Source organism: Hylaeus anthracinus, unplaced genomic scaffold, assembly GCF_026225885.1.
Source record: "Hylaeus anthracinus isolate JK02 unplaced genomic scaffold, UHH_iyHylAnth1.0_haploid 0, whole genome shotgun sequence".
Taxonomy (NCBI): Eukaryota; Metazoa; Arthropoda; class Insecta; order Hymenoptera; family Colletidae; genus Hylaeus; species Hylaeus anthracinus.
In genome coordinates this window covers 4,580,630-4,604,516 of record NW_026533254.1, presented here as the reverse complement: position 1 = coordinate 4,604,516, position 23,887 = coordinate 4,580,630, and the positions used below count along the sequence as shown (strand labels likewise).

The following is a 23,887-nucleotide window of genomic DNA, read 5'->3' as shown; positions in this document are numbered from 1 at the left end:
GTATATGTTTGAATACATTTAGACAAAGAAGTAAATCTATTCGTTTTTCTGCTTCGAAGCACACACATTTTGTTCGAGTTCTTGGAACACTATTTATCAAATATAGGTAGCACAGGTACATAAATTTCTAACCATACTTTATAGCCCCTTGGAATCCACATCGAACCAACCTCGTTGTTTGCATATGACCATGCTATTTCACTCGGTGTCATCTTTTAAATATTACCTGTTTTTCTCCACATAAAGATTGATGAACTTTCTTCGTAAATTCTTCAAACCAAAATTCTGAGCATTATAAATTTTTGACGCTAAAAGAAAATACTCCTTTAACCGTGTAATTAGATAGCATGCTCGTAAATTGAATTTATCGTTACAAGATAAGATAGCCCTGGAAGTTTCAATGCCTGTGGCTGGTCCGCTAGCGAATTAGCGTAGTTCGGTTGCTGGAATAATAACGCTCGTTTCGAGCCAGTGCGCAGCCGAGTTAGGCTGGACGTTAAATTGCACTCGTTTCCGTGTCCGTCCGTGGCGTTAGCGAAGATATTCGCACGAGAAGCTGTCTGCACAGGAGTATCTTTTTTAATTAAGCGTCCAACCGCTGAATAAATGATAACTAGGAATAATCTCGCCTGCCGCGTACGCTACGCGTCCTAATGAATATTTATCCTGTCCTGGAAACATTGCGTCCATCCAATCAAAATTATTTCTCTTTCAATTTTTCCTTGTATTCATTGGAGAAGACAAAAATATTCTCCATATGCAGCAGGTCTCTCAAAGTTTCGTTAAACCCTTTGCACTATAGGCCTTTTTTTTGGTATTTTTTAGCAACTCGAGATGCTTTCTTAGCATTCTATTACCACGAATGCTAACCTTACATTGACTGTGAAAATGATCACTTTTGCCTCATTGACAATCATTTTATTGACACTTCGAGTTCCAAAATCGAGCAGATTCTTGACAAAAGATGAGGGAAAAGGGATCACTGCAACTCGTAAGGTAGATATCGTTGTAATAAGAAAAGCTGTGATTGGTCTCGTTGTTGGAACTCGAAGCTCTCCAAGCCTGGTCAGTTATAAATTTCCAAGAGGACTTTCATTCCCTTCGTCGAGTTTTAGTTCGATGGTTTCAATCGGAGGTGTGCTCCTCTCACGGTGTAAGCAGTCGCTGGGCGACTGTCGACGTAAGTCAGGCATCACGCTGTTTGTTCAATAATCAATTCGGCGCCCCGATGGGAGTCGTGCCAACGTGGTGAGATATTTTGCAGGAAAGCTTGCTCCGGTGCGTCGTGAACGCGGTGCCCCGTACGAGCTCCGAGAATTTATCGTCGCGTCGAAATGCGGCCCAGCCTGCAGGCTGGAAGCCTGCGTTGCACTGGCCCGATCGATCTGCCCTTTCTACCTTGTGTTCCCCTTTCTCTGCTCCCCCGAAAAAGCTGGGAACGTTGTTTGCAGGAACTTTCCTGGTAACACGCTGTACACTTGTAGCGTTTTACTGTCTAGGCAGGAATAATTAGATCGGAACGTAAATCACTATTCAGCGTGGGACGTCAAGGATTTTTTAATATTAAACCTACCACGATTAATCTATTGGTTTGTCTGGAAACTCCATGGTGATTTTTGATAGGTGGTACAGGTGTGAATATATCCGAATAGTTGAAAACAAATAACATGCGTACATCCCTTAAAAGGTGGAAAGGTTGTGGAACAAAGTGGTACTTATATATATATATAATTCAACAGTTTCCTTAAATGCACAAGTTTCTCTACGATAAATGGACAGTAACATAATCCGGGATCGGATATCTCGAAGAGACAATGCTAATTCAACGATCAAACTTTTTTAATTATTACCGTTTTTATCGTAAAACTGTTGCCATCATATTCCTGATATTTTTCTGATTAAAATGAGACCAAACACGACATAATTCGCAACATATTTACTACATATCGTCTCACCGAAATAATCCCGGTGTTGGTCGCCATTTTCGCATGACGCTCCGTCCTCTTCTTCATTCGCTGTCCTTCTCTGCACTCGAAGTTTGTTGGCAAAACATTAGAAGATACAGTATCGACTGAAGGAGGCATGCAAAATCGGAGACCCAAAACATTGCACTCGAGGTTTTTATGTGTTTACACTTGACACGTGTCGAGCGTCGAACGTAGAAAAGGACAGATAGTGAAAGAGAAAGAGGTTCGAGAAAAAGAAAACACTCGCAGAAGCGTATCAATCGGTTCGGATCATATTACACCGGTGGTCGGGGCTACTCGGCTACGGGCAAAAGAAATAAGAATGGCCTGGCAGCGGTGGGGTAGTAGGTATCTGAGAGACATACAAGGTGTCCCAGCCTAAGTGATACGGGGCTCTAACTCCAAAACTATCGTTCGAATGCAAAATTTCAAATATGGAAATTGCATGGTAAAATGAGGCTCATGTTTCAGCGAAAAGGAATTTCATATTTTGTTAACTTTGTTATTTAACGAGATATGATGGTCAAGATTCGTTTTTCAAATGGAACTATATACCATGCGATAGTATATTTCAGGAAGAATTCATTAAGCTTTTATGTATTTACCCGATTTTTAATAGTTTTCAAGCTATAACGCTTCAAAGTTTGCTAATTTTCAAGGAGAAAACTCGATTCGGTCCCATTGATGCAGTAAGCACCATGCGGTTCTTGAAATCGATACGAAGGGTTGGGATTCTAGGCCCAACGAAGGAAAATGGGAAGAAACCCAATATTCTGGGATTATAATTCAATAACTACATATTAAAATTCAAATGTGCCTTTGAATTTTTCTTATAAATTGGCATGAACTTTCTAGACAAGCCAATATTTTAGTCTTTAGACTGTTTAACCTTAAACTTTTGCAGCTCTTATAGCCAGTCCTATAAATATTCGTACCCTATGTGTTTATTGGAGGAATTTATCTAAATTAAATGATAGGTTTGATGTTTTCAAATAAATCTTTCATTATAAATATGTACAAGTGTAAAGTTTATCTATGTAAACATTGAAACTATTATTTAATTACAAACTTCTTTAATAGACATAGAAGATACGCATATTTATAAGACTGACTGTATATACAATTATTCCATCTATTATTCAATTTAGTACCACGTAAAATATTTTTGCATTCAATTAAAAAAAGTGTCTATGAGATCAGTCATTTGATCGACTCCAGTAGATCTCGGTAGGTTTAGTATTAATCTGAAGCGACAATGTTATCTTTAGATTCTATAAAATGTTGAGTCGCTAATAAAAGAGCCTTACGAGTAACCACCGTTCCTTTCATAAATAATTTCAAGAACGCACAAACAGAGAGCAATTTTCTAAAATTACCAAGACCACCCCTTCAAGGAAGCAGTATGAGTCATAACCGCGAAGAAAACGAGGGTGTCGTACACGCGGCAGTTAATTCTCAACGAAGAGAAACAGAAGCCGTGTAGGTGCATGTGATTACGTGCCAGCGCAAGGGTTAACACAACAGTTGCAATACTGCGCGAGGGGGACGCGCGCGGCGAAGTTTTTTAAACCGTTGGCGAACAAGTGTACGCGCGCCTTAGAGAGGGTGGCGGGCGTTGCGCACGCAATCGGCGTCGCGACGCAAGGGTTACCTCGCAAAACTTGTCGCGTGCGTGTACTTTCGTTTCGCAAATGGGAATCTCCCACGCTTATAGTGAATAATTTCACGTACAGCTCCTGAATTATGCGCGTGCATCAACTATGTCGCACATACGCTCGACGCCGCGCGAGACTGTAGGGGGCTGCTTGGTCGATACGAAATTAATACCCTCGAGTATCATCGAGTTTCGCCGGCTGTGCATCCACCCGCTAGCTGATTCGTTCGATTTTTCACGGTGTTCCTTGTAGCCTTTGCTGTAACCACTGAAAAATGTCGCGTCAGTTAATTTGTAGGGTAAACGTTCTAAATTTTTTAACGAGTCCTTCGTAAAATGCGTGGAAATTGTCGGTTAGTGCTATAGAAGGGAGTAAAAAAGTTTGTCACTATTATTAAAGAATGTATTATGTATGCGCACGTGTTATTACATGTTAGATATGAAATTTGGAAAATTTACGGTTCGAATTTAGGTAAAAGTCTAGAGTGCTTCGTTTCTAATATTTTGATACTGGTAAATGGACTGACAGAGCCAAAATTAATTTTCTTCCCGTCACTCCGCGAGTCGAGCTAATATTTCAAATTTTCAAGATTTTCGGAGTAGATAAATGGGGTCAACACGTCAAAATCTATCTCCTACCCCCGATTAGAGACATTCCTTCGCAAACTTCATTATTTTGCGACAAACAACTCTTCACTCTATAAAAATTCATTATCTTCCCTCGTGTTTCTCTATACATGAAACGTCGTACCTTTATAAATATCTATTCTCTATACGAAAATGAAGTACTCGTTAGAAATGTAATGTTCATTAATTGTGTACGCGCAATAAGCACCACTTTATCGTTTGGAATGAACTGCATTTAATTCCTCTTCGAATAACTATGCGCGTTGACGAGTGGATAATTCGGCTTGAAACAGTTTTATTATTCGTTGTTTTCGTTACTTTTTTCGTTCTCGTAGAATTTTTTTATTTAATGGATCATAGTGAAAAAGTTGATAGACGTCAAAGAATCTTACAATTTTTATATCTACACACATGTATTACAGCAAAAAGGAGTTGGAAGTTAAGAGAGAGAATTCAGATGACAAATATAAATGCACAAATACGTTGATTAATTTCAGGAATTGAAATGGATTATAGCAGAAAAAATTGCTAGATGTGACGTATGCATACATAATTATTCTAAGTGGAATTGGCTTTGACGAAGAAGTAAATAGGTGCAAAGAATTATTATTTGTAGTTCTATAAATATGCAGAGTTATCGTAAAAATTGGGATTATTGTTATTATTTCTTTAGATACCTTGAAATTATTCGAAGTCGCAAGTTTGGTCATCGAGGTGACTTTCAGAGGTTTCAGAGCGCGTTAATCTTTCGCTGAACACGAATTCACGAGGATTTCTGACGTGGTGGTGCGTACGGTCGATGTACGCTTCTCGTATCGCGGTATTGTGCCGTTTACGCACGTTACGATCACGTGATTCCATTATGCCTGCCTCTGCGCGATTTGTTATTGTAATTACTGGAATCTGCATATCGAGCGACGAAAGTCTACGGCCGCGCTTGTGCTTTGTACCATGACACGCGGAACTATCATGCGCCAGTAATAGTTGACGCGCGATATCATCTATCAACGGAATACGAAAAACCGATCCTGTTTTCGGAATCAGAAGAGATGCCGTAACTATCTGCAACCGGTGATTTTTAGGTCGCGTAATCATTTACGTAGGTAGCACTATTTGTCAATGCTGGAATTACAGAGATCGGCTTTCGGGGTCATTTGTGATCCTTGAATTTTAGTTTTATCAAGGGTTAATCGGATGAATTTTTTTCAGTTTCTTCATGTTTCTTCCTATCATAGAAAATTCGCTTTAATTTATTGTGCACATTGTAAAGGATTCCCGAGTCATATTTTTGATAATTACTATACAAAGATATTCCGAAGAGGATATCTCAAGTTTACTTAAAGAGAAATTTTGCTCGTAGACCTGCTCAGTATTTGCTTCCAACTGCCTTTATTGTAAAGTTCCACGAGTGTGGGGTGCTTGAATTCTTACGAGCACCGTAGTGGAAAATAATAACCCATCACGGTGTCACAATGCGAACCGATTTGCTGGCTATTCGACAGCAAACGCCTCTTTGTTCAGGGTCGATAAGGTCGTTATGCTGGGGTGGAAAAAATGGGTCAGAAAGTTGGAGGTCCACTTCTGTGACTCCTTCTCATCGGAAGATGCGCTACTGTCTCCCCAAACTGGTCGTGTCTTGCGCCCTTCTTTCTTGCGCCATCCCTCCAGCTCTCGTCGAATCGTTCGTTGTGGTTCGTTGGCCGCTTAGAATCCGGATGTAGGCGGGAAAGTTGATCATAATGTTGTCCACGAAAGCTTCACTCATAGGAACGCTCGCTGTCACGCATAGATTTGCTACTCTGACGCTCTGAAAAGTAATTTTATTTCTCAAATCTTTACTCTACTCTAGATTTTATTTGAAGATATTATTATTACTATTTAGCAGTCGATTAGCTCGCTATTACTCGTGACGATATTTCGTTACTTCGAACATGAGAAGTGTTACACGTATTCGTGGAACATTTGTGCAAATTACTTGTACTGTTCTCGAGAAACAAATGGATAGTATAATATCTCGTTTCGTTTCTGGATTCCAATATACATATACAGTCAGTCTCATAATACTCGTATCCTCTATATTTATTGAAGTTATTACAAATAAATTTGTAATTGTAAATATATACATGTGTGAAGTTTATTCATGTACATATTTATTATGGAAAATTGATTTGGAAACATGAAACCTATCATTTAAATTAGACAAATTTCTTCAATAGATATAGAGAGTACGAATGTTTATTGGACTGACTGTATGTTGTTTTTCTATGGACGAATATATACGCCCTTCGTAGTCTGAGCCTAATTTTCGAGGACGGATATATACGCCCTTCGTAGTCAAAGGGTTAACCGCATCGCTTCAACCGCAATTACAGTGCGCCATCGTACACTCGTGGCTTGACACGATATTACTAGGCACTGATAATAAAGTTACACAGAGATAGCCACCGTGATGGTGTACCGTTGCTCTCCGTGCACCTGCGACGGATAAATCGTTTGATAATTATGCAATCAGGAGTCTTCGACCATTCCAGTTCGCGTGAGATTACGGTGCTATGCCAGAGGGAATTAAAATGAAACTTTTCCAGGGGAGGGGTAGCGGAACAAATTCTATTACTGGCAACAGACAGTGACAATATTTATAATTATTTTATGTTAACCGGAAGGATGCAGTTACGTTTTATATTCAAACTCTCCGTTTCTTTTATCGTTGATCTCGATAGACGAGGTGCGCCAAGAATAATGTAATAAGTTCAGTTATTAATTTACTATTGTAATTTTTTTACTCTAATTCTAAAAATGCGTAGTGTTACCCTTTTAAACGCAGTGGAAACCTTTTCAAATTGTAAAAGACTGTTTGCTAATAATTATTTCTTCAGGATTCGTCAAATATTTGAATTCCTATCAAGTTATATGTAGCGTTAAACATCGACCGTAGTGATACGTAACTTCTTGACTGAAATGTTTTTCCTTGTTTGTATGTCGTTCCTATTTTTATCCTGGATGTTCAGTTGCAAGCCTATGCTTATTAAACGATGACGCAATAATGCGACTAATTTGAATAATGTGTCCCATTAGCTACGAATAATATATACTGACGTGCGAATTTTCTTAGTCACTGGAAAGTATTTCAGAAATATAAATGCGAATAGAAGACCATTTTATTTAATTATGTTATATATTGCATTATATTATGTTGTACTATACTATGCTATGAAACATTATTCATAGTACATATATTATACTACCTCATTATATTCTAGACGCATTCGTTGCTGTGGCGCGTTCTTTTTACGAGAACACTTTAATTAAACAATTCCCTTGCAATGAGTGCCTTACAAGCACAAGGAAGCCTGTATAAGTTTGTTTCCTTCCATACTATTCTTATTTTTCAGGCAACTCCTTCCAAGTAAACTTACGTTTTGTACCATCGAATCTTCCTTCCTTCTTTTTATTCTATAATTACTCACTTGACCCAATAAATTTTCTTTCGTTGCTCGGCTCAAGAAGAATCGATGCAAATGACTTTTACCTACTTCGCGAGATACTTATTGCATAAAAAGTAATAAACAAAAAGTACAGTTAAGAATTTCGTGAAATTAATATTCTACTTAGAATAGAATTTTATTTTAAATAAAAGAATTTATAATTAATGGTGGCAGTTAAATTAGATTATCTTAGGTAATCTCATTTTTTTATTTGAAAAAGAGCTTATTTTCTACGACCGAACAGTAAGAATTTGTTTACTACCATGAAAAGAGCGCATATACTTTCAAGAAAGAGCACGATCGGCAGCAAGTCCAACCTACATGCGATAAGACTCGTTAATTATCTTATCCCTCAATCAGCAGCACAGATTCCGAATACAGTCATAATTAAGACGCTAGCGCTATCGCGAGACTGATCGTGCTATAGAAAATTATACTTTCGCGTCTATCTCGGGCATATCGTTTACACGAGGAATCGTTTATATACCGCGCATTCGGAAGCGGGCCGAACTCGTAAAAATTTATCGAGCGGTAATTGCCACGTTTTTGTTACAAAGTCCACGGTAATTAGGGTACAGTGTCGATATAATAAGGATCGTCGATAAGGGTATTAAGCGAGCGTGGATGAGAGAGCACGGAGAGAGGAATCTATATTTCTTGTCGGTGGATCAAATCGCCGTGTTACATTTACATTTGCACAGAGCAGTATCATAATTACATCTGCGTCCATGACACGCAAACGAAGACGAAAAATAACTCCACGTAAAACCCATCTTATAAAAATGAAGTCAGGAGAGTTTGTTTCTTCAAGTAGCAGCAGCGAAGTTGAAAAGCTCGCGGACCGAACTTCAAAGCAGTGCAGTACGTATATCAATAGATTGGCAAGGTTTCCAAAAGAATATGTGTCCAAACACGACCCTATTGATTCATTTTTGAAAAGTTTGAAACTGCATGAAATTCAAAGTAGTACCAATATGGTCGTATTTGGACTCATTTTCATTGGGAAAACGTCACCAATCCTTTGGCAATGTTGCCATGAATGATGAAGAATGTCAATATGTAGTGAGATATGTTCGTTCGTCTTCCGTCGAGCAATGTAGTAGAAGAATCGATTGCTCTCGATCGAAAGCAAATTACGATGAAGCGACAATTGTAGCAGCATCGCGCGTCGACCGTGCTGAATTGATATTTATACGTCTGCGTCTAAATTAGAACGGCTTATAAATACGCGGGCCACAAATAGCGTGCCATCCGCGACACGTGCGACCACATAAGATGCGCTTCATCCGCTGTTTATTATTTACTGTTTACCCTTTGACACGCCCTTCCTCCGATTACACCAGGTCGATGCAACCGTGTTTGTAGTCGAATTTGAGTTGGATTTCCTTCGTTGCGCCATCGAGAGTAGTTTATATACATATAAAGTGGACCGTAACATCAGGTATCTGAATGTAACGTCGAATTCGCGTTTGAAAGTAATTTCAGACCGATACCAGTGGGCAGCGATACGAATCATTTTTATTGCCATTTCAACTCTGAGTTTGGGTTATTTGAAGTCCTAAAAATAGAATGAAATATTAATTAAATTTAATTTTAGACGAATTTGAGGTTTTAGATGAAATTTGTTTGCGAAGTTTAATTCATTAGCTAGGAGCAGAAACGTTACTAAGCTTATAAAGACTGTATCAAATACAATCATGTGGTTAATCCTTTAGCCTACAACGACAAGTGAGACTCGTAGTAAGTAAATTGGACCAAAAATAATAAGCTATTGAACGAGCAATTAAAAGATAATGTGTAGATCAAAGGGTTGAGATAATAAATTTTCACCAAGATTTTAAAAATCGTTTTCCTCGATAAGGGAGGCTCGAGCGAAAAAATTGTATGGTTTGTTTTGTATTTGTTTTTTCATGAAGAATCATCCCCGGTTGTGCCACGATTGCTGGACCAGTATGCGTATCCACGAAGCGATTAACCCCTTTGTTGCGAAACGTGTCGAACGTAAAGCACTCGGTGCTGGTGGACGCACGGAAACTGTCCGGTCACGTTGGTTTTGATGCGTGACAATGTTTGTTCGTGCTCCCTCTGGTTCACAGATACGTCCTTCATCGCGAAAAGGTTAATAGTCTCTTGATATATATCGTAAACGCGTTTGAAATATGAAGGAACAAATTCGTGCTGACTGTCTGCAAGCTGAAAAAGCATCTCTTGTTAGCGACAACCCGCGAACTGCGCCCCATTTAGGAACGAAAAAGATGCATAAACGACTGCTCTTTTCAGATTTCGTTATTTCCATCGTGAAACAATGAACCACGTCAATAGAGTAAATGGCTGAGTCTTTGCGTTTCCAAATTAAAACACAGAGGCAAGTTTTTATAGAAAGAAAATATAGAATAAACATTTTTCATGTGAGGCTTTGTTTCCGAGAATATCGACTTTGAAATTTCGCTTTGACTTTTATTTATGTGGTCATATTGTTGTGCCGGAGGATTGAACACCGCGAAGAATTCATTATAACAGTCAAGATACCGTCGCAACAATACTAAATCAATTGTGTATTCTGAATTGAAAGAAGAGAATTATTGTAGCCTTTCATACATTAAAACAATCGAATACGTTAGAAAGCGTTTATAGAAATTTAATTAGAAGAGCAGAAGTATGTATTCGGTAGAATGAGAAACATTTTCAACAATTTCTGTAATAATAAACTTTATGACGATTTCAACAACTTCTATTTCGTTACGTGTTCCTAATTTTTCGTTACGATAATAACAAACATAAACTGCGATAATAACCATCGAAACAACGATTTACAGTGAGATTTGTTATAACGAGACATGATCAAGTGCACCCGTACCCGGTAAAAATTCAAAGTCGATTTTCTCGAAAACAAAGCCTCACATGAAAAATTTCTATTCTATATTTTATACTTATTTTTTCATGTAGAATCACCCCTTTTCGCTTGTGCCACCAGTTACCGAACACCCTGTATATCTTAATACATGTACCATATTTTTATTTGATTTTTCGTGATATTTGAATAGAAGCCTTCAAGGAATCATACACTTTTACGAATTTTACGTTCCCATAAGTTTATCCTGTGTAATCACTAACAAAATTTGCCTGGCCTTACGATGTCCCCTCAGAAGAGATATCCGAGTGCAAAAGGGTTAATGTTAGTATACATATAATGTTGTTATTCTTCGTCCATCGTTTGAATAAAATAGTGGCCATGTCTGGATGAAAAGCACGAGACTGTCGGCTCGCCGACTGATATTTAGGTCGTGTTAACAGTTGCGTCGCTAGCGGAGAGCGTCGTTAACGAAACGTAGCGCTCAATAGAGCGGCGTATCCTCCCACGCAGGAGGCAGCTCGCGCGCGCGTCAAGGTTACTGACACGCTTCTTCTTATCTTCTCGTACCGCTAGTGCACGCTACTCAGAATTCATCACTCGCTCACCATATCACAGTGCTCTGAGAAGCCATATTCTTTATTATCACCATTATTTATCTATCGAAATTTATTTACAAAAGGCAATACGCTTCGAATACTCGCCAGATTAAGGGGTTACTCGCCCCTAATTTTACGATTAGGTTGCACGTTTTAATTTTCGGAAATGTATTCATTTAGCCGGTTGCAACGCGGCGTTGTATTACTTCCGGTCGAAGTAGCGGAACGTTGGCCCGAAGTTTGGTAAACTCGTCTACGCAGTCGTTAACCGATTTCAGGGGTTGAATCGGGCGGGCCAACTCGCGCGACTCCCGTCTATTAATTCGCAATCGCTAAGCGGCAGAATTAATCAGTCGTGCGAGTTCTTCGAGCGTGACAAAGAGCTGAACCAGAGGGTGGGGGCAACTGGAGAGCCACCGGGAGGGAAAAAGATGGCGCGATAGGGGTAGCAACGAGAAGGGTGCGTGGGAGGAAAGCGCGAGTTGATGAAACCGAATCGGACGGGAATGAAAGTCGGAAAAGATTTATGTTCGCGTTAATAACTGCGTCACAGTTCCTGGCGGCGCCGTCGACGATCTCGATTATGCTTCACGGTGGCAGGAAAAATCGATGAACCCTTCGACACCTCCTCTTGGTCGTGTTTTGCTAAAACAGAGCAGAATTAGGCTATCAGTTTGTCATTATTTTTTTTCCGTTTTAATTCATTATTTAATCATTTGTATTTTGTATAGAGACTTGATCAATATCAGCAGTTGTAATAATTAAAATTCAATTATTTGCAATTGTCAAAATAATGAGTAGTTGTGGCTATCGATCGAGTACTTTGTAATTACAATCGTGGGTTACATTTCGCCCAACAGTGACATGGGATTAGCTTCCATGGATCATTAGAAATTCAGCGATCAATGATCATTAGATCATTTAGTATTGTATACATTTTATTTTATCTCTCGCAAACGTAATTAGTTTATGATAATACAGATATGGAATACCTACTCACGGAAATATGGATAATTAAAAGTGCTTGGGGTAAATTCAGGAAAGCGGTGGAGCGTGGTAGATCGATCGCTCGCGAGAACGGATTCTACGAATTCTTCGGCGCGAGGTTTAAAGAATCACTCTTCCCTCGAGAAGTTTGGAGCGATCGTTGAAACTTCGTGGTCCATTCCCCGTTTCAGTCTTGAAAACTTCAGTGCACGCACGTCGCGTTTAGGAGGATCGATAATAGACTTCGAAATTTAATTCTTGAGAACCTCTATGTCGCTAGAAAAAATACTGGAGTGAAGGCAACTTAAAAAAAAAAAACAAAAACTTGTTAGGAATGTGATATCAAAATAGATTCATAAGATCTAAACATGGTCACGAAAAATGGTAAAACCTGAAGAAGTCGAGGAAACTTCACGCATTGAAAGAATTCACTTGGATTCCCTCGAGCCTCGGCTGCTTGTTTATACATTCTGGTTTGTTTGAAAATAAAATCGAATTTTTTGGTAGTCTCCGGTCCCCCTTTGATCATATCTTCTCTGTGCTACGCATCTGCAACTGACACACTTTTTAGAGACACGGCACTCGGTTCGCTATAGTGCTTTCCTACATAATTATATTCGACAGTTGTCGATCAATCTTAACCATCACTGATTTGCTAGACCATTTTATCTATTTTAGTTTTTTCAAACACGTAGAGAATAAATGTGATAGCAAAATGAAATCCACGGTTTATTTAAATACTGTATTTTCAAAGAAAATAATAAACTATATCAATTCACAATTTGAGAAAAGGACTAACTGGGAGTTAAAATAATAATAATAAAAACAATAATCACACACCTGTATTCCAGTAACATATTTATCCATACTAAATCATAAATTTAGAAACTTAAATTCAAAAAAATTTGTTAAAAAGACGAACTGGGAGTTAAACTAATAATAATAAAAAAAAAATAAACACACCTATATTCCAGTAACATATTTATCAGCACTAAATCATAACGAATCGAGATTGACGAATAGATGGCTGAAACATTTTTCCGTGGACTCGTACGAATCGCAAGCAGAAAAGTGGACCGAGAGGGGTGGCGCAGGATATTGACGCCAGCGAGAGCGGTGGTTTTCCGTTGTCTGGAAAGGCCTGTGCACTTTTCGCGCTACGAAATTGCTCCGCTAAAGGCGTCGGTTGCCGGAGCCCGACCGAAACTGCTCCCTGGGATCCCGTCTCGCATCTATTACGACTTACGTACACACAATCCTTGGGGCTTTCTCGTTTTTTTCTAGGCGAAAAATATGGGCGTTCTGGTTCCGCGCGACGCTACGGAAATGTCTGCATTACCGCACGCTCTCTCCACAATTTCCTTAGGGGCCGTCAATACGTCGACTTTAAATTGTTAGCATTTCATAACCGTATAGTGAATTCTATCTAATGATAAAAGGTGCGCGAAGTCCCTATCTAAGATATGCTTTGTCATCCCCTCCATTTCTTGTAACTGTTCGACTTGCATCATATGGGATAGGCCATCGTCTAGGAGGCATAGCCCAGAACCGAGACAGAATTCACTGTATCTCGAGATCGATAAGAAATGGAAAGTGTAAAGGGAAAAAAGTGGAATGGTATAGTAGTGACTACTTTTCTACGACTTCACTTTTGTCGTAACTACCGCGGTGTACGACAAAAAAACCAAGTAGTAGGTCATCTCATAAGTTCGTGCTACAGACTGATCCAATATTTAATAAAAAAAAGACAGAAATTTTATAGTGATGGTATAATGACTATATCAGAAAGGTGGAAATGTATTGTAAAACGAGAGAGATTACTTTTTCTTATAACACTTAAAGGTATATTTCATATATTAATTTAAGTGGCATAAACTTATGGGACGTCCTAATAATATGCATTTAATACAGTAAAATGTTCGTTTTGTGGCAAATTTTCAATCGCAGAATGCGTACGTAGCTTCATCTCGGAGAAGCCCTCCTGCAAACGGAGTAGACTTGATGGAATATCGTATTACATCTGCGACAGACGCGGTCTCGGTTGGAGACACGAGCCAGGTACAGGGGTTGCGGCGGATGCACGCGGAAACGTAGGACGCCCGATTCGCTATTAGAGGGTAATACGTATTATCGATTTTGGAACGAGGCAGAGGTTATCCCGGTTCAAATCGTGACAAATGCACGCTGGTGTGCGCCCCCGGTTGTCCACGTGCATCTGTGTGCGACGCGGCGGCGTGGCCGCACCCTGGAAAAACTTTTTCCAATCTTTTTTCCCCCACCCTCTATCGACGGTCGCATATATCGCTCGAAAACTGGTCCCTCGGATTAGCCTCCGTCGTGCACGCGTTTCTCCGTCTGTAGAAGCTCGAAATTTTTGTTCGGTTTATTATTTTGAACATACCTGTAGTGGCCATGGAAGCTGCGTTGGTTCGGAGAATATAGTTTTGCAAAAATACGAAGATGAAAATTAATGAAGACCATCGGGTATTGTTTTAGATGCGTGAGGCTGAGTATTGATAAATTACTAAAGTGTGACGTAATCGACGCATTCGTCGAGTTTTCAGTCGTAACTCAAATGTACGCAAATGTTGGCCAGGATAAACGATTCAGTATCGTTATCGCGATCGAACCAACCGCATCGATGCATCGCGAAATGCCATAAGCTCACGTGCCGCGCGTCACTAGATTCGCGTAGAGATTTACGCGTATCGCGGAGACATGAGAGTCTTGGTCAGAAATACAGTCCATGGTAAAAATATAGCATATAGCGCACTAAATTTATTTTTGCCATTAATTCATGTCGAATCATTGTTGAATTCCTACCTGAAGGTAGCGATTAATGTACCATATGGCTATTAATATTTTAAACATTATTTTTACGTTATGAACGTAATGAAAGGACGCGCTGTCTTCTTGGCGTGGACTGTGAAGGAAGCTGTCGCCGATCCATCGTCGTTTCGTCTCTCGTGGACGTCGATGTACAGCATAAAGTCTCGTGGAGAAAAAGAGTTGGCAGTATTGACAGGCACGGTGAGAAATTGCCGGGTTAATTGCGAAAGAAACTGCGAACGGAACGAGGCATCCTGGCTCGCGAGTTAAATATCCTGTGCTACTGGTTGCCCGACTCGGGATCCCAGAAAAAGCAGCGAGTTTAAAGGAATTAGTTACGTTTTGCCTTGATCCACGAACAGAATGTTGACGGATGCTTCCTCTTTTTCGATCTAGAAGTCATTATCGCGTGCCTTATTTCTTTGCCATCGTCCTGATTCACGCGACTATCGTTGGGTGTCCTCTACGTGCGAGGTGCAATGAGTTAAAATTAATAACCGTTAGGATTAAATGTAAAATTGCATAATATATTCTCCATTTTTAAAAGCGTGAGTTCTACTACCGTCGAATAGATTCTTCGTTGCAATGGCAAATGCGATGCTGAAAGATGTCGAAAGACTTTGAAAAATGTTTAATATAAATCTTCACCGCATTAAATGTCCCTATAAATAATGTCCAGATCTGCTAAGTAGCCTCGTTAACATGATCACTAGCACTTCCTGCTTATTCTTCTTTCATTCTTGCCTCAATCTAAGACAAGGATCTGAGACAACATAAAGGACTGAGGCAAGAATGGAAAGGGAGTAAGTAGGAAGTGCTGGTGAACTCTTTACTAAGTAAGGTTAACCCTTTCAGTAATTTAATTTTTAGGGTTAACTTGGACTAAAATTAGTATGGAAAAAATAAAAAAAATTCTAATCGTATAGTTTTGAAATTGTTGAAAAATCTTTCTGTTAAAAGATAAATAATAGAACGCGAGCATTTGTATAAGGAACAATTATAATATATATTTTGTGAAAATTAGATACAAAATAATCCAGAATTAGAAAAGTTAAGATTGACTTAGCGCTTTTATAAACGTATGCTTTCAAAGACCGTGTATCGTCGACTGACTAGTCAAATCATATTCCCCGATACCGTGGAAAGACCGTTAGCTTTAATGTTTTTGTACAACGGTCTGCTCCTTTGTTGTTTATGTACATTGATAATACACATCTTTCCCTTTCCGCATTATAGAATGCTAATATGTATATATATATGGTACATATATTTTCAACATGTAGTTTCCGAGGTAAACTGATTTTCCTTCATGTACAAATACATAAGAACATTCGCCTTAAACGATAGTGTCTGTAATTTTTAAATTTTGTGTCCTCAATTGTGGACACCAGCTCTGAAAAGGTTAACTAGCAGATCTTTATAGCTTCTAATGTAATCCAAGAAGTATTCAACAGTTTTCCTTACAAACGATACATTAAAAGAGTTTGTTAAGTGCCCAACCACGAATCTCTTTGTCACCCACCCTATCCCAGTTATACTTGACTAATCGATATTTCCTCTTTCTCGTTTCAGCAGCAAAAATTCGTGAAGAGGACGGCCGAGGAGTTGGAGCCATCCGGTGGCGGTAGCGGTGACGCTGGGTTCGGGGAGCCCCCGGTGAAGCTGCAATGCACGCAGGCGCAGCATCAGCACCAGCAAGGTCCCGGAGGCGGCGGTGGGGGTGGGCCTCATCACGGCCACGGTCAACACACGCCTGGAAACGGCGCGAATTCGACGGGCCCGACTCACGGTGGCGGCGGCGGCGGTGGCGGAGGCGGTGGGAACGAAGGTCTGACCAAGTTCTCGGTGGAGATCGTTCAGCAGCTGGAGTTCACCACGTCCGCTGCGAACTCTCAGGCCCAACAGATATCAACGAACGTGACCGTGAAAGCCTTGACGAACGCTTCGGTGAAGAGCGACCTGCTGAACGCCTCGTCGTCGCCAAAGTCGGGACCGGATACGCCAGCGTCGCAGACGTCAAGGTCTCAAACCGGCGGTGGCGGTGGTCCTGGCAACGGTCCTGGCGGTGGAGGCGGTGGTCCACCTCCAGGAGGTGGCATCGGTTGCGTGGACATAGGTAACTTGGTGGAGTGCAAGCAAGAACCTGACAACGAGTTCGTTGACCTGGAGCAGTGCGCTGCCGCGCTGGAGAAAGACGCTGCAGCCAACGGCGCCGGGTTCCCCGGGTTCTCCGACTTCATGGGAGACGATACGGGCGACGAGATCATCACCTCCGACGCCTTCAAGGATCTCATTTCCGAGATCTCCGATTTCCATCCGGAGTTCATGAAGGATTTCGGCTTCGAGGAGAAGATACCGGTGGAAGCACTGGCGAACAACGCTGCGGTGGCGGCTGCCGCAGCCGCAGCAGCGAACAACAACAACAACAACAATAACAACAACAGCATCGGGACGAATAACGGGCAGATCAAGATCGAGGACGACAAGGACTCGATACATCAGCAGCACGGGAACGCTAATAACAACAGCGTGAACAACGGCACCGGGACGAACAACGGGAACGTGCCTGCTAATTCCAGTCCAGGTGCACTTGGCTCGGCCCAGTACTCGCCTGCTAGATTGCCTTATTCGAGCCTGGATTTCAAGTCTGAGATGAGTCCCGCCGCCCAGACTTTGAAACAAATGGCCGAGCAGCATCAGCACAAGAGCCAACAGCTTGGTCTTGGTGGTTTCAACCCCAGCGCTGCCGCCGCAGCCAGAGGACCTACTGCTAGGTCTCCTTACGCGGAGTTCCCTCAATTCGGTAGCACGCCTGACTATCTTGGTAGCCCTGGCAGCAACGGACCACCGGGTGGACAGCCCCAAGCGACGACTGGCACCGGTTCTTATCACAAAAACAACGGCGCGTCGGGATTCCAGAGCCAGCAGACCAACGACATGTTCGTCAGCTCCCAGACTCAATTTGCTACGGGGTTGGCGGACATGAAGAGACCACAGCCTGCCGGTGGCGGTAAACCGAGCATGCTAGGTCCAAGCGGAGGATATAAGCAGCAGTATTCGCCGTACGGCGGTAGTCCAGGATCGATGCCGAACCACGGGAGTCCCGGTTATCCGCTTCCACCCAGAGGTTCCCAGGGAGCTGGACCCAATCAAACCAGCTCCCAGGGACCCTTCACTAGCTCCACGCCGCCGAGACCTCCCTCGGGACCCGGCACTTCCTCCCTGCAAATCAACCAGGTCCAGCAGCTACACATCAACAATCCAGGACATCAGATTCAGGTTAGTGGGAATCTTGGCTTGTTATCGTGTTTAGTGGTTGGGATTGTCGGCCGTCGAATGGGTTTCTCAATAGATGCGGCTAATCGTGGTCCTAGTATCGATGGCGTTGGAGGATGTTGGGTGCAAGTGACTTTAGGTTGTGTGTCAACTTATTTTACACCGAGCAGAAATGGCAAATTCATAGTCGAATAGAAATTTTGAAACATAGAAGATGAATAAATTCTATATAATTGTGAATGTAATCGAAAACATTATTTACATCCAAGCAGGAATCATCTTATCGTATACCAAATATCGATCTTCATTATTTTATAATCGAAAACCCCTCTATCGATACTTTGTGATTTTCCTACTACCTTTCACATGATCCTGCAAAGGTGATGAAGGGGTTTTCTAAGACTCGCCGCTTATAACATCTAAATGCGTAACCACTGGCAGTGGTTTTCCGCCTAAACATCGATCGACAAAAGCCTTCAAGGCTTTAGTTTTCGGCAGAGCCGGGACCAGGACCCTATCTCAGCGCTCGGTATAATCACTCTCGTTGTTAAGTGGGCTACTGTCTAGAGAAACGTTTTGCTACTTTGTTTCTTTATGAACTCTAGACGTTAATACGTTTAGTGCCAAGTCGTTTTTGCTCGACTTGTCAATCAGACCATTTGATGTTTTGGCTAAAAATTGATATATTATCACACAATATTTCATTACATCATCAATTCATAACTAGTTAGCTTGTTTAGAGTGGTTATCATATCGTGTGTCACTTGTGCTTCATTCTTTTGGTGGAAATATATTTTACAGAATTAAATTTGTCATAAAATATATGTTTTCAGCGAATTAAATAAATATGTCTGCGTGTACCATTTATTTTACACATGACCTGAAGGTCAAGTTTAGCGTGTACCACCGGTGATATACGTGGCACGAAATGTGTTAATGATTTCGAGTTTTTACGTTCGCGGACTCATAGACACTTACATCAGCTGACTGACATAAAAATGGTGTACTAACAAAAGAACCACCCTCAATTCCTTGTAACTACGTACCAGATTGTAAAACGTGGAAGGAACTATTTCATTATTCGAAGAACGGTGATAAAGAACAAAGAATTATTTAATTATCGAGATCGCGAAGGATGAGGAAATGGAATGCAAGATTCAGGACGAAGTCGTCGGAATTCCTCGCGCGCGAGCCAGGCGAGGCCGAATGATATCTGTTGCGTCGCGACGACACGTCTATTTTTGTCGGGCGGGATTACGAGTCGAAGTCGGTGGCGTCGACGACGTAGCTGACGGGTGGTGGTGGTAACGACGTCGACTGGTGGCGTCGCCAGCGAAGGGGCGCGCTGGCCCCAGTGCTTCCCAACAGGTGTGACGCGGCACTTTCTTCTGGCGTGATAAGACTGTTTTTCATTCATTATTCGAAAAGTTTTGTCCAGATAAGAATTTACCCAAGTCCAGTCACGAAAATCACAAAATAAAGGAGTTTTCCATTGTAAAATAGCGAAAATCGATATTTGATATACAATAAGATGGTTCCTGCTTGGATGAGAATAATGTTTTCATGGTAGTGTAACGATTAAACAATTACATTCACAATTACAGTCAGTCCTAAAAATATTCATACCCTCTGTGTTTATCGTGAAGTTTATCTAAATTAAATGGCAAATCTATCATTTAATTTAATAAAATTTCTTCGATAGACATAGACGATGTTCTGGAATTCTTTTTTTCAAAATTTCTATTCGACTATGAATTTTTCATTTCTGCTCGGTGTAAAATAGGTTGAGAAGCACTGGCCCAGTGAACGATGCTAACGGTAACGTCGAGCAACGCGAAGGGCGGAAACGAAGGGGTGCACTGGCGTCACGAGGGCGCCGCGACGCGCAACAAGTAGTCTACCCCCTCCGTAGCTCTCTTTATAAATTTTCCTTCTCGCCTTCCCCGTCCTTCGATGAAACACGAGGGTGGGGGAAGGAGAACGATCGACGGAGGAGAAAAGAGGGCTGCATGGCCGCGCGCAGCCCGCGTCGCGACGCCGCCACCGTCTGCTCGATTTAACCTGCGCCTGCAACCCGCGTCAATACGCTCTGGTCGGTAGTCGCGAGGCTGCACTCGCGACAACCTGCACGGGAGCTGACTTTGTTCTCGTCGATTTATTATCGAGCGTTGTTTTATTTATATAAAACGACGCGGAAGTGGCATACGCGACAAGCGGCGTTCGGCATGAATGGCGTAATACTTGGCGCCGTGTCGTCAGTGGAACGCTCTTTCCACCGATGGATCCCGCGACGCCATTCAAATGGAAAGAATCAGACAATTTTTGGACGGTAACCTTTTATTTTTGTTGAGTTGGATTCACATTAGAAAATATCTAATATCAGGAAAGGACAGGTTTTAATAACTATAGATACTATTATCAGTTCTGCTTAGGTTTAAGTAATCTTAATTTGGGATTATTTTATGTTTTAGTTCTGGTTAATCTATGCCGATCAACGGTTCGAATTATATAATACGCTGATGACGAGACTAGCTATGCAATTATAAAAAGTTCGGTTATAGTTTGAGTTTCCAAATAATTTTTCCTTATTTCTTATTGAATGAAAGTATCAAATCGATATCATTTTTGGGTCACTCCTCCTTGATCATCAGCTCCATCACACAAGAGAAAGATACAGATCCAATTTTCTTTTAATTTCCACTCTCAATGTAAGGGTGGAAGAACAAGTTTCAGATGTCATCTGGAAGCTACCGATAGAGGAAACCGGAGTCTGTCCAAACGGTTACTCGATTGTATAAAATCCCTCGTCTATTGTGACCGCCTCGAACAGATCTTATCTAGCTCTTCCAACGAACGCTTCGGAACACCGAAACCTACTCTGTCCCAATCACGTATGGACACGTCTATCCCTCGTAAATCACGCCAGCTATCGCGCGTATTTGCATCTCAATGCGTGTCGAGACGAATGACGCCTCCCTTCTTCTTCATCCCTTTCCATGCTTCTTCCATATTCCATTTTGTCTTCTTAGATTCTTCCTCTTAGTAGTATTGTTATCAGTAGGTCTTAAAATGTGTTTTTCTGTAAAAAATCATCCTTACATCCGTTTACATTAGAGTTCCTTCGACGAATGACTCATAATCAAAGATAATGGCTTCAAAACAGTTTTCTCTTCGAGGTCAACCATCTCCAAGACCAGATTTTCCTCCCAATGCTCGATTCATACAATTAACCAGCCCTGACACGTCACAATAAACAAGATACTATCGTATCTTTATCTCAAGACCTGATTTTTATGGACGGATTGCCTCAAACTATTTACCACAGGTCATCACCCTTCATGCACGCTTCCGTTGGTACGAAACGTGTCGAAAATTTAAAGCAACGTCATATCAAAGAACATTATCTCGCCAGGAATTTGCATATCAGTCTCCTGCGAGACCAAAAACGGTCGACTTTCCCACGTTGTTTTCCTTCGGTTAATCGGCTCGGGTTATCGCGACGGAAGTCGAAAAGGTGCCGAAACGAGCCACGTTAATCGTCACATATCCCCCTACCCCAACCCTCGTGCTTTTCTATCAAGAGCTCGTGTTCCACCGCGCAGAAAGCTGCTGGAAATTATAACGATTACGCATTGTTATCGAATTCAGACGCTAACGCGCGGAATGTAAACGACTTGAACATTTGGGTCACAGGCGTTGCGTCGCGTTGGCGTTCATGCGTGACTCCGCGATGGAAATGGATTAAGTCTAGAAGAATTAACACGAACGTTTCGGGACGCAAATAACTCGTGACATTTTACGTTTCATTCCATCGTCGATGGGCTGAAAGATTTCGAGGTGGGACATATTTTTCAATTGTGTCCAATTCTGCTTTTGGTTCAATAGTTGAAGGAGATTTAAACGAAGAATTCTTAATCTATAATAGTATAAAATATTCAATAAATTATTTCTTGTTTAACACTATTTTAAACGTGTCAGAATCACATTTCTTAGCGAGCGGTTAAATTCGCGTTGAGAATATCGATCGACTTTTGAATTCTGACCAACTTTTGGGATATCTCTCCTCTGTTCCCGAGGGGCGGGAGGGAATTACACCACACGTGTTGGCGCGTACTCGAAACACGTACGATCGAAGGTTTACGTAACCTTTGAACCCGAACGGAACGCGCTTGCGCGCACGGTCAATTTCCGGCAATACGCGTGTGTCCGTTTATTAAGAAGCGCGACGAGGAAAACACTCGTACTCGGATATTCTGATCCGTTGTTGTTGGAATCGGTCCAAAAGGCACGCGAAGTATCGCAATCGGAGCCGACGTCGATCGGAAACTTCGCAACCTTCGTCCCGCTGCTCAAGGATGAGTAGCTAGATATTTCAATTTATCTCGCGATCCAGTAACATCTTCGCTATCCGAATTCGTAGGGTTGCAAGGCCTGGATGTTTACGAGATATATTAGGTTGGCTAAAAAGTTTGTTCGGATCTTAAGGCACAAATAAACAGCGATTTTTTTTTTTAGCCAATGAAATATATTTACTCTGTTACATATGGTCTATGATCTTTTCCATCTTTTGGGAATACGCATGATTCATAGCCAAGCGAACTGCAGAGAAACATACATCATCACAAACTGACCAAACTTTTTGGCCAAGCTAATATAAGAGGAGGAATTAGGATCTCCTTTTTTTAAATATGGAATTTAGTGAATTCATTTAACCCATTCACTGCCAACTACGAGATGCCTCGAAGTTCAAATTGATTGCAATTACTCAAGGGATAAGTTTATAGTTTATATCCTTTTGAGTCACGAATTATTGGAAAAAAAGATCGTAAAGTTTCTTTTTAAAACAACAATTTTAATATTACTTTTTATTATTAAAATAATAACCTAGATTACACCTCAAGGTAAAACGCTTTAAATTTACTTGGCAGAGTATGGGTTCAAATGTAAACCTACGAACTACTTAGTCTAGATATCACCGTAGAATTGAAATTCTCATTATGGATAGCTGTAGCACAGAAAATTTTATTTAGCGATGAGGAACGAAGATGGTCAAGATGAAGGTCGCTCGAAAGGGAAACGCGTCTTGTTGCGCGGATATGCAGATCAACGCGGGTCAATCGATAACCCTTCAACGATGAGCTGGGTAACTTACGAGCGACCAAACGTTGAACATATCGCACGGGATCTAACAGCCACGAACAAACAACGATCGATCGAAGGATAAGAAATAAAAGAAAGGAGGTTGCCACCTTTAGAAAAGGAGGAAGTGCGTATACAGACGCCATTATCATTCGAATGCGCCACCGAGCTTCTGACGATTTGAATATTTCGTCAATTAATCCAATGCCCGATTTGCATAGGTGAGACAGGGTCACCAACCGGCGGCGATTTATTCCATCCGTAGCGAACGCTACCGATACCAATCCTCGTCCTGGAAGATAGAATCTGTCCCTTCTTTTTCAATTCTACCTTAACCTTGATTTTTCGACCGAGGTAGTTGCTTTCGATCCTCGAAGAAAAATTCATGAGAACCAATAGACAGGCAGAACATCTCCTCCAAGTTAGCTTTGACAATCGCTAATTTAATACCACCGTTAAGTGAGCCGTCCACT

General features: G+C 41.2%; 1 protein-coding gene across 13 annotated transcripts in view; it reads left to right on the top strand.

Moving 5' to 3' along the window:
- LOC128895859 (neurogenic protein mastermind-like) overlaps positions 1–23,887 on the top strand; it is a 216,438-nt gene that overhangs the window by 122,169 nt on the left and 70,382 nt on the right. For 10 of the 13 annotated variants that reach the window (XM_054158870.1, XM_054158852.1, XM_054158862.1 and 7 more), the window contains one exon: positions 16,572–18,278. In XM_054158870.1, coding sequence (XP_054014845.1) covers positions 16,572–18,278 — 1,707 coding nt within the window. The remainder of the gene's footprint in view (positions 1–16,571; positions 18,279–23,887) is intronic. The other 3 variants (XM_054158879.1, XM_054158895.1, XM_054158913.1) reach the window with 1 other exon arrangement.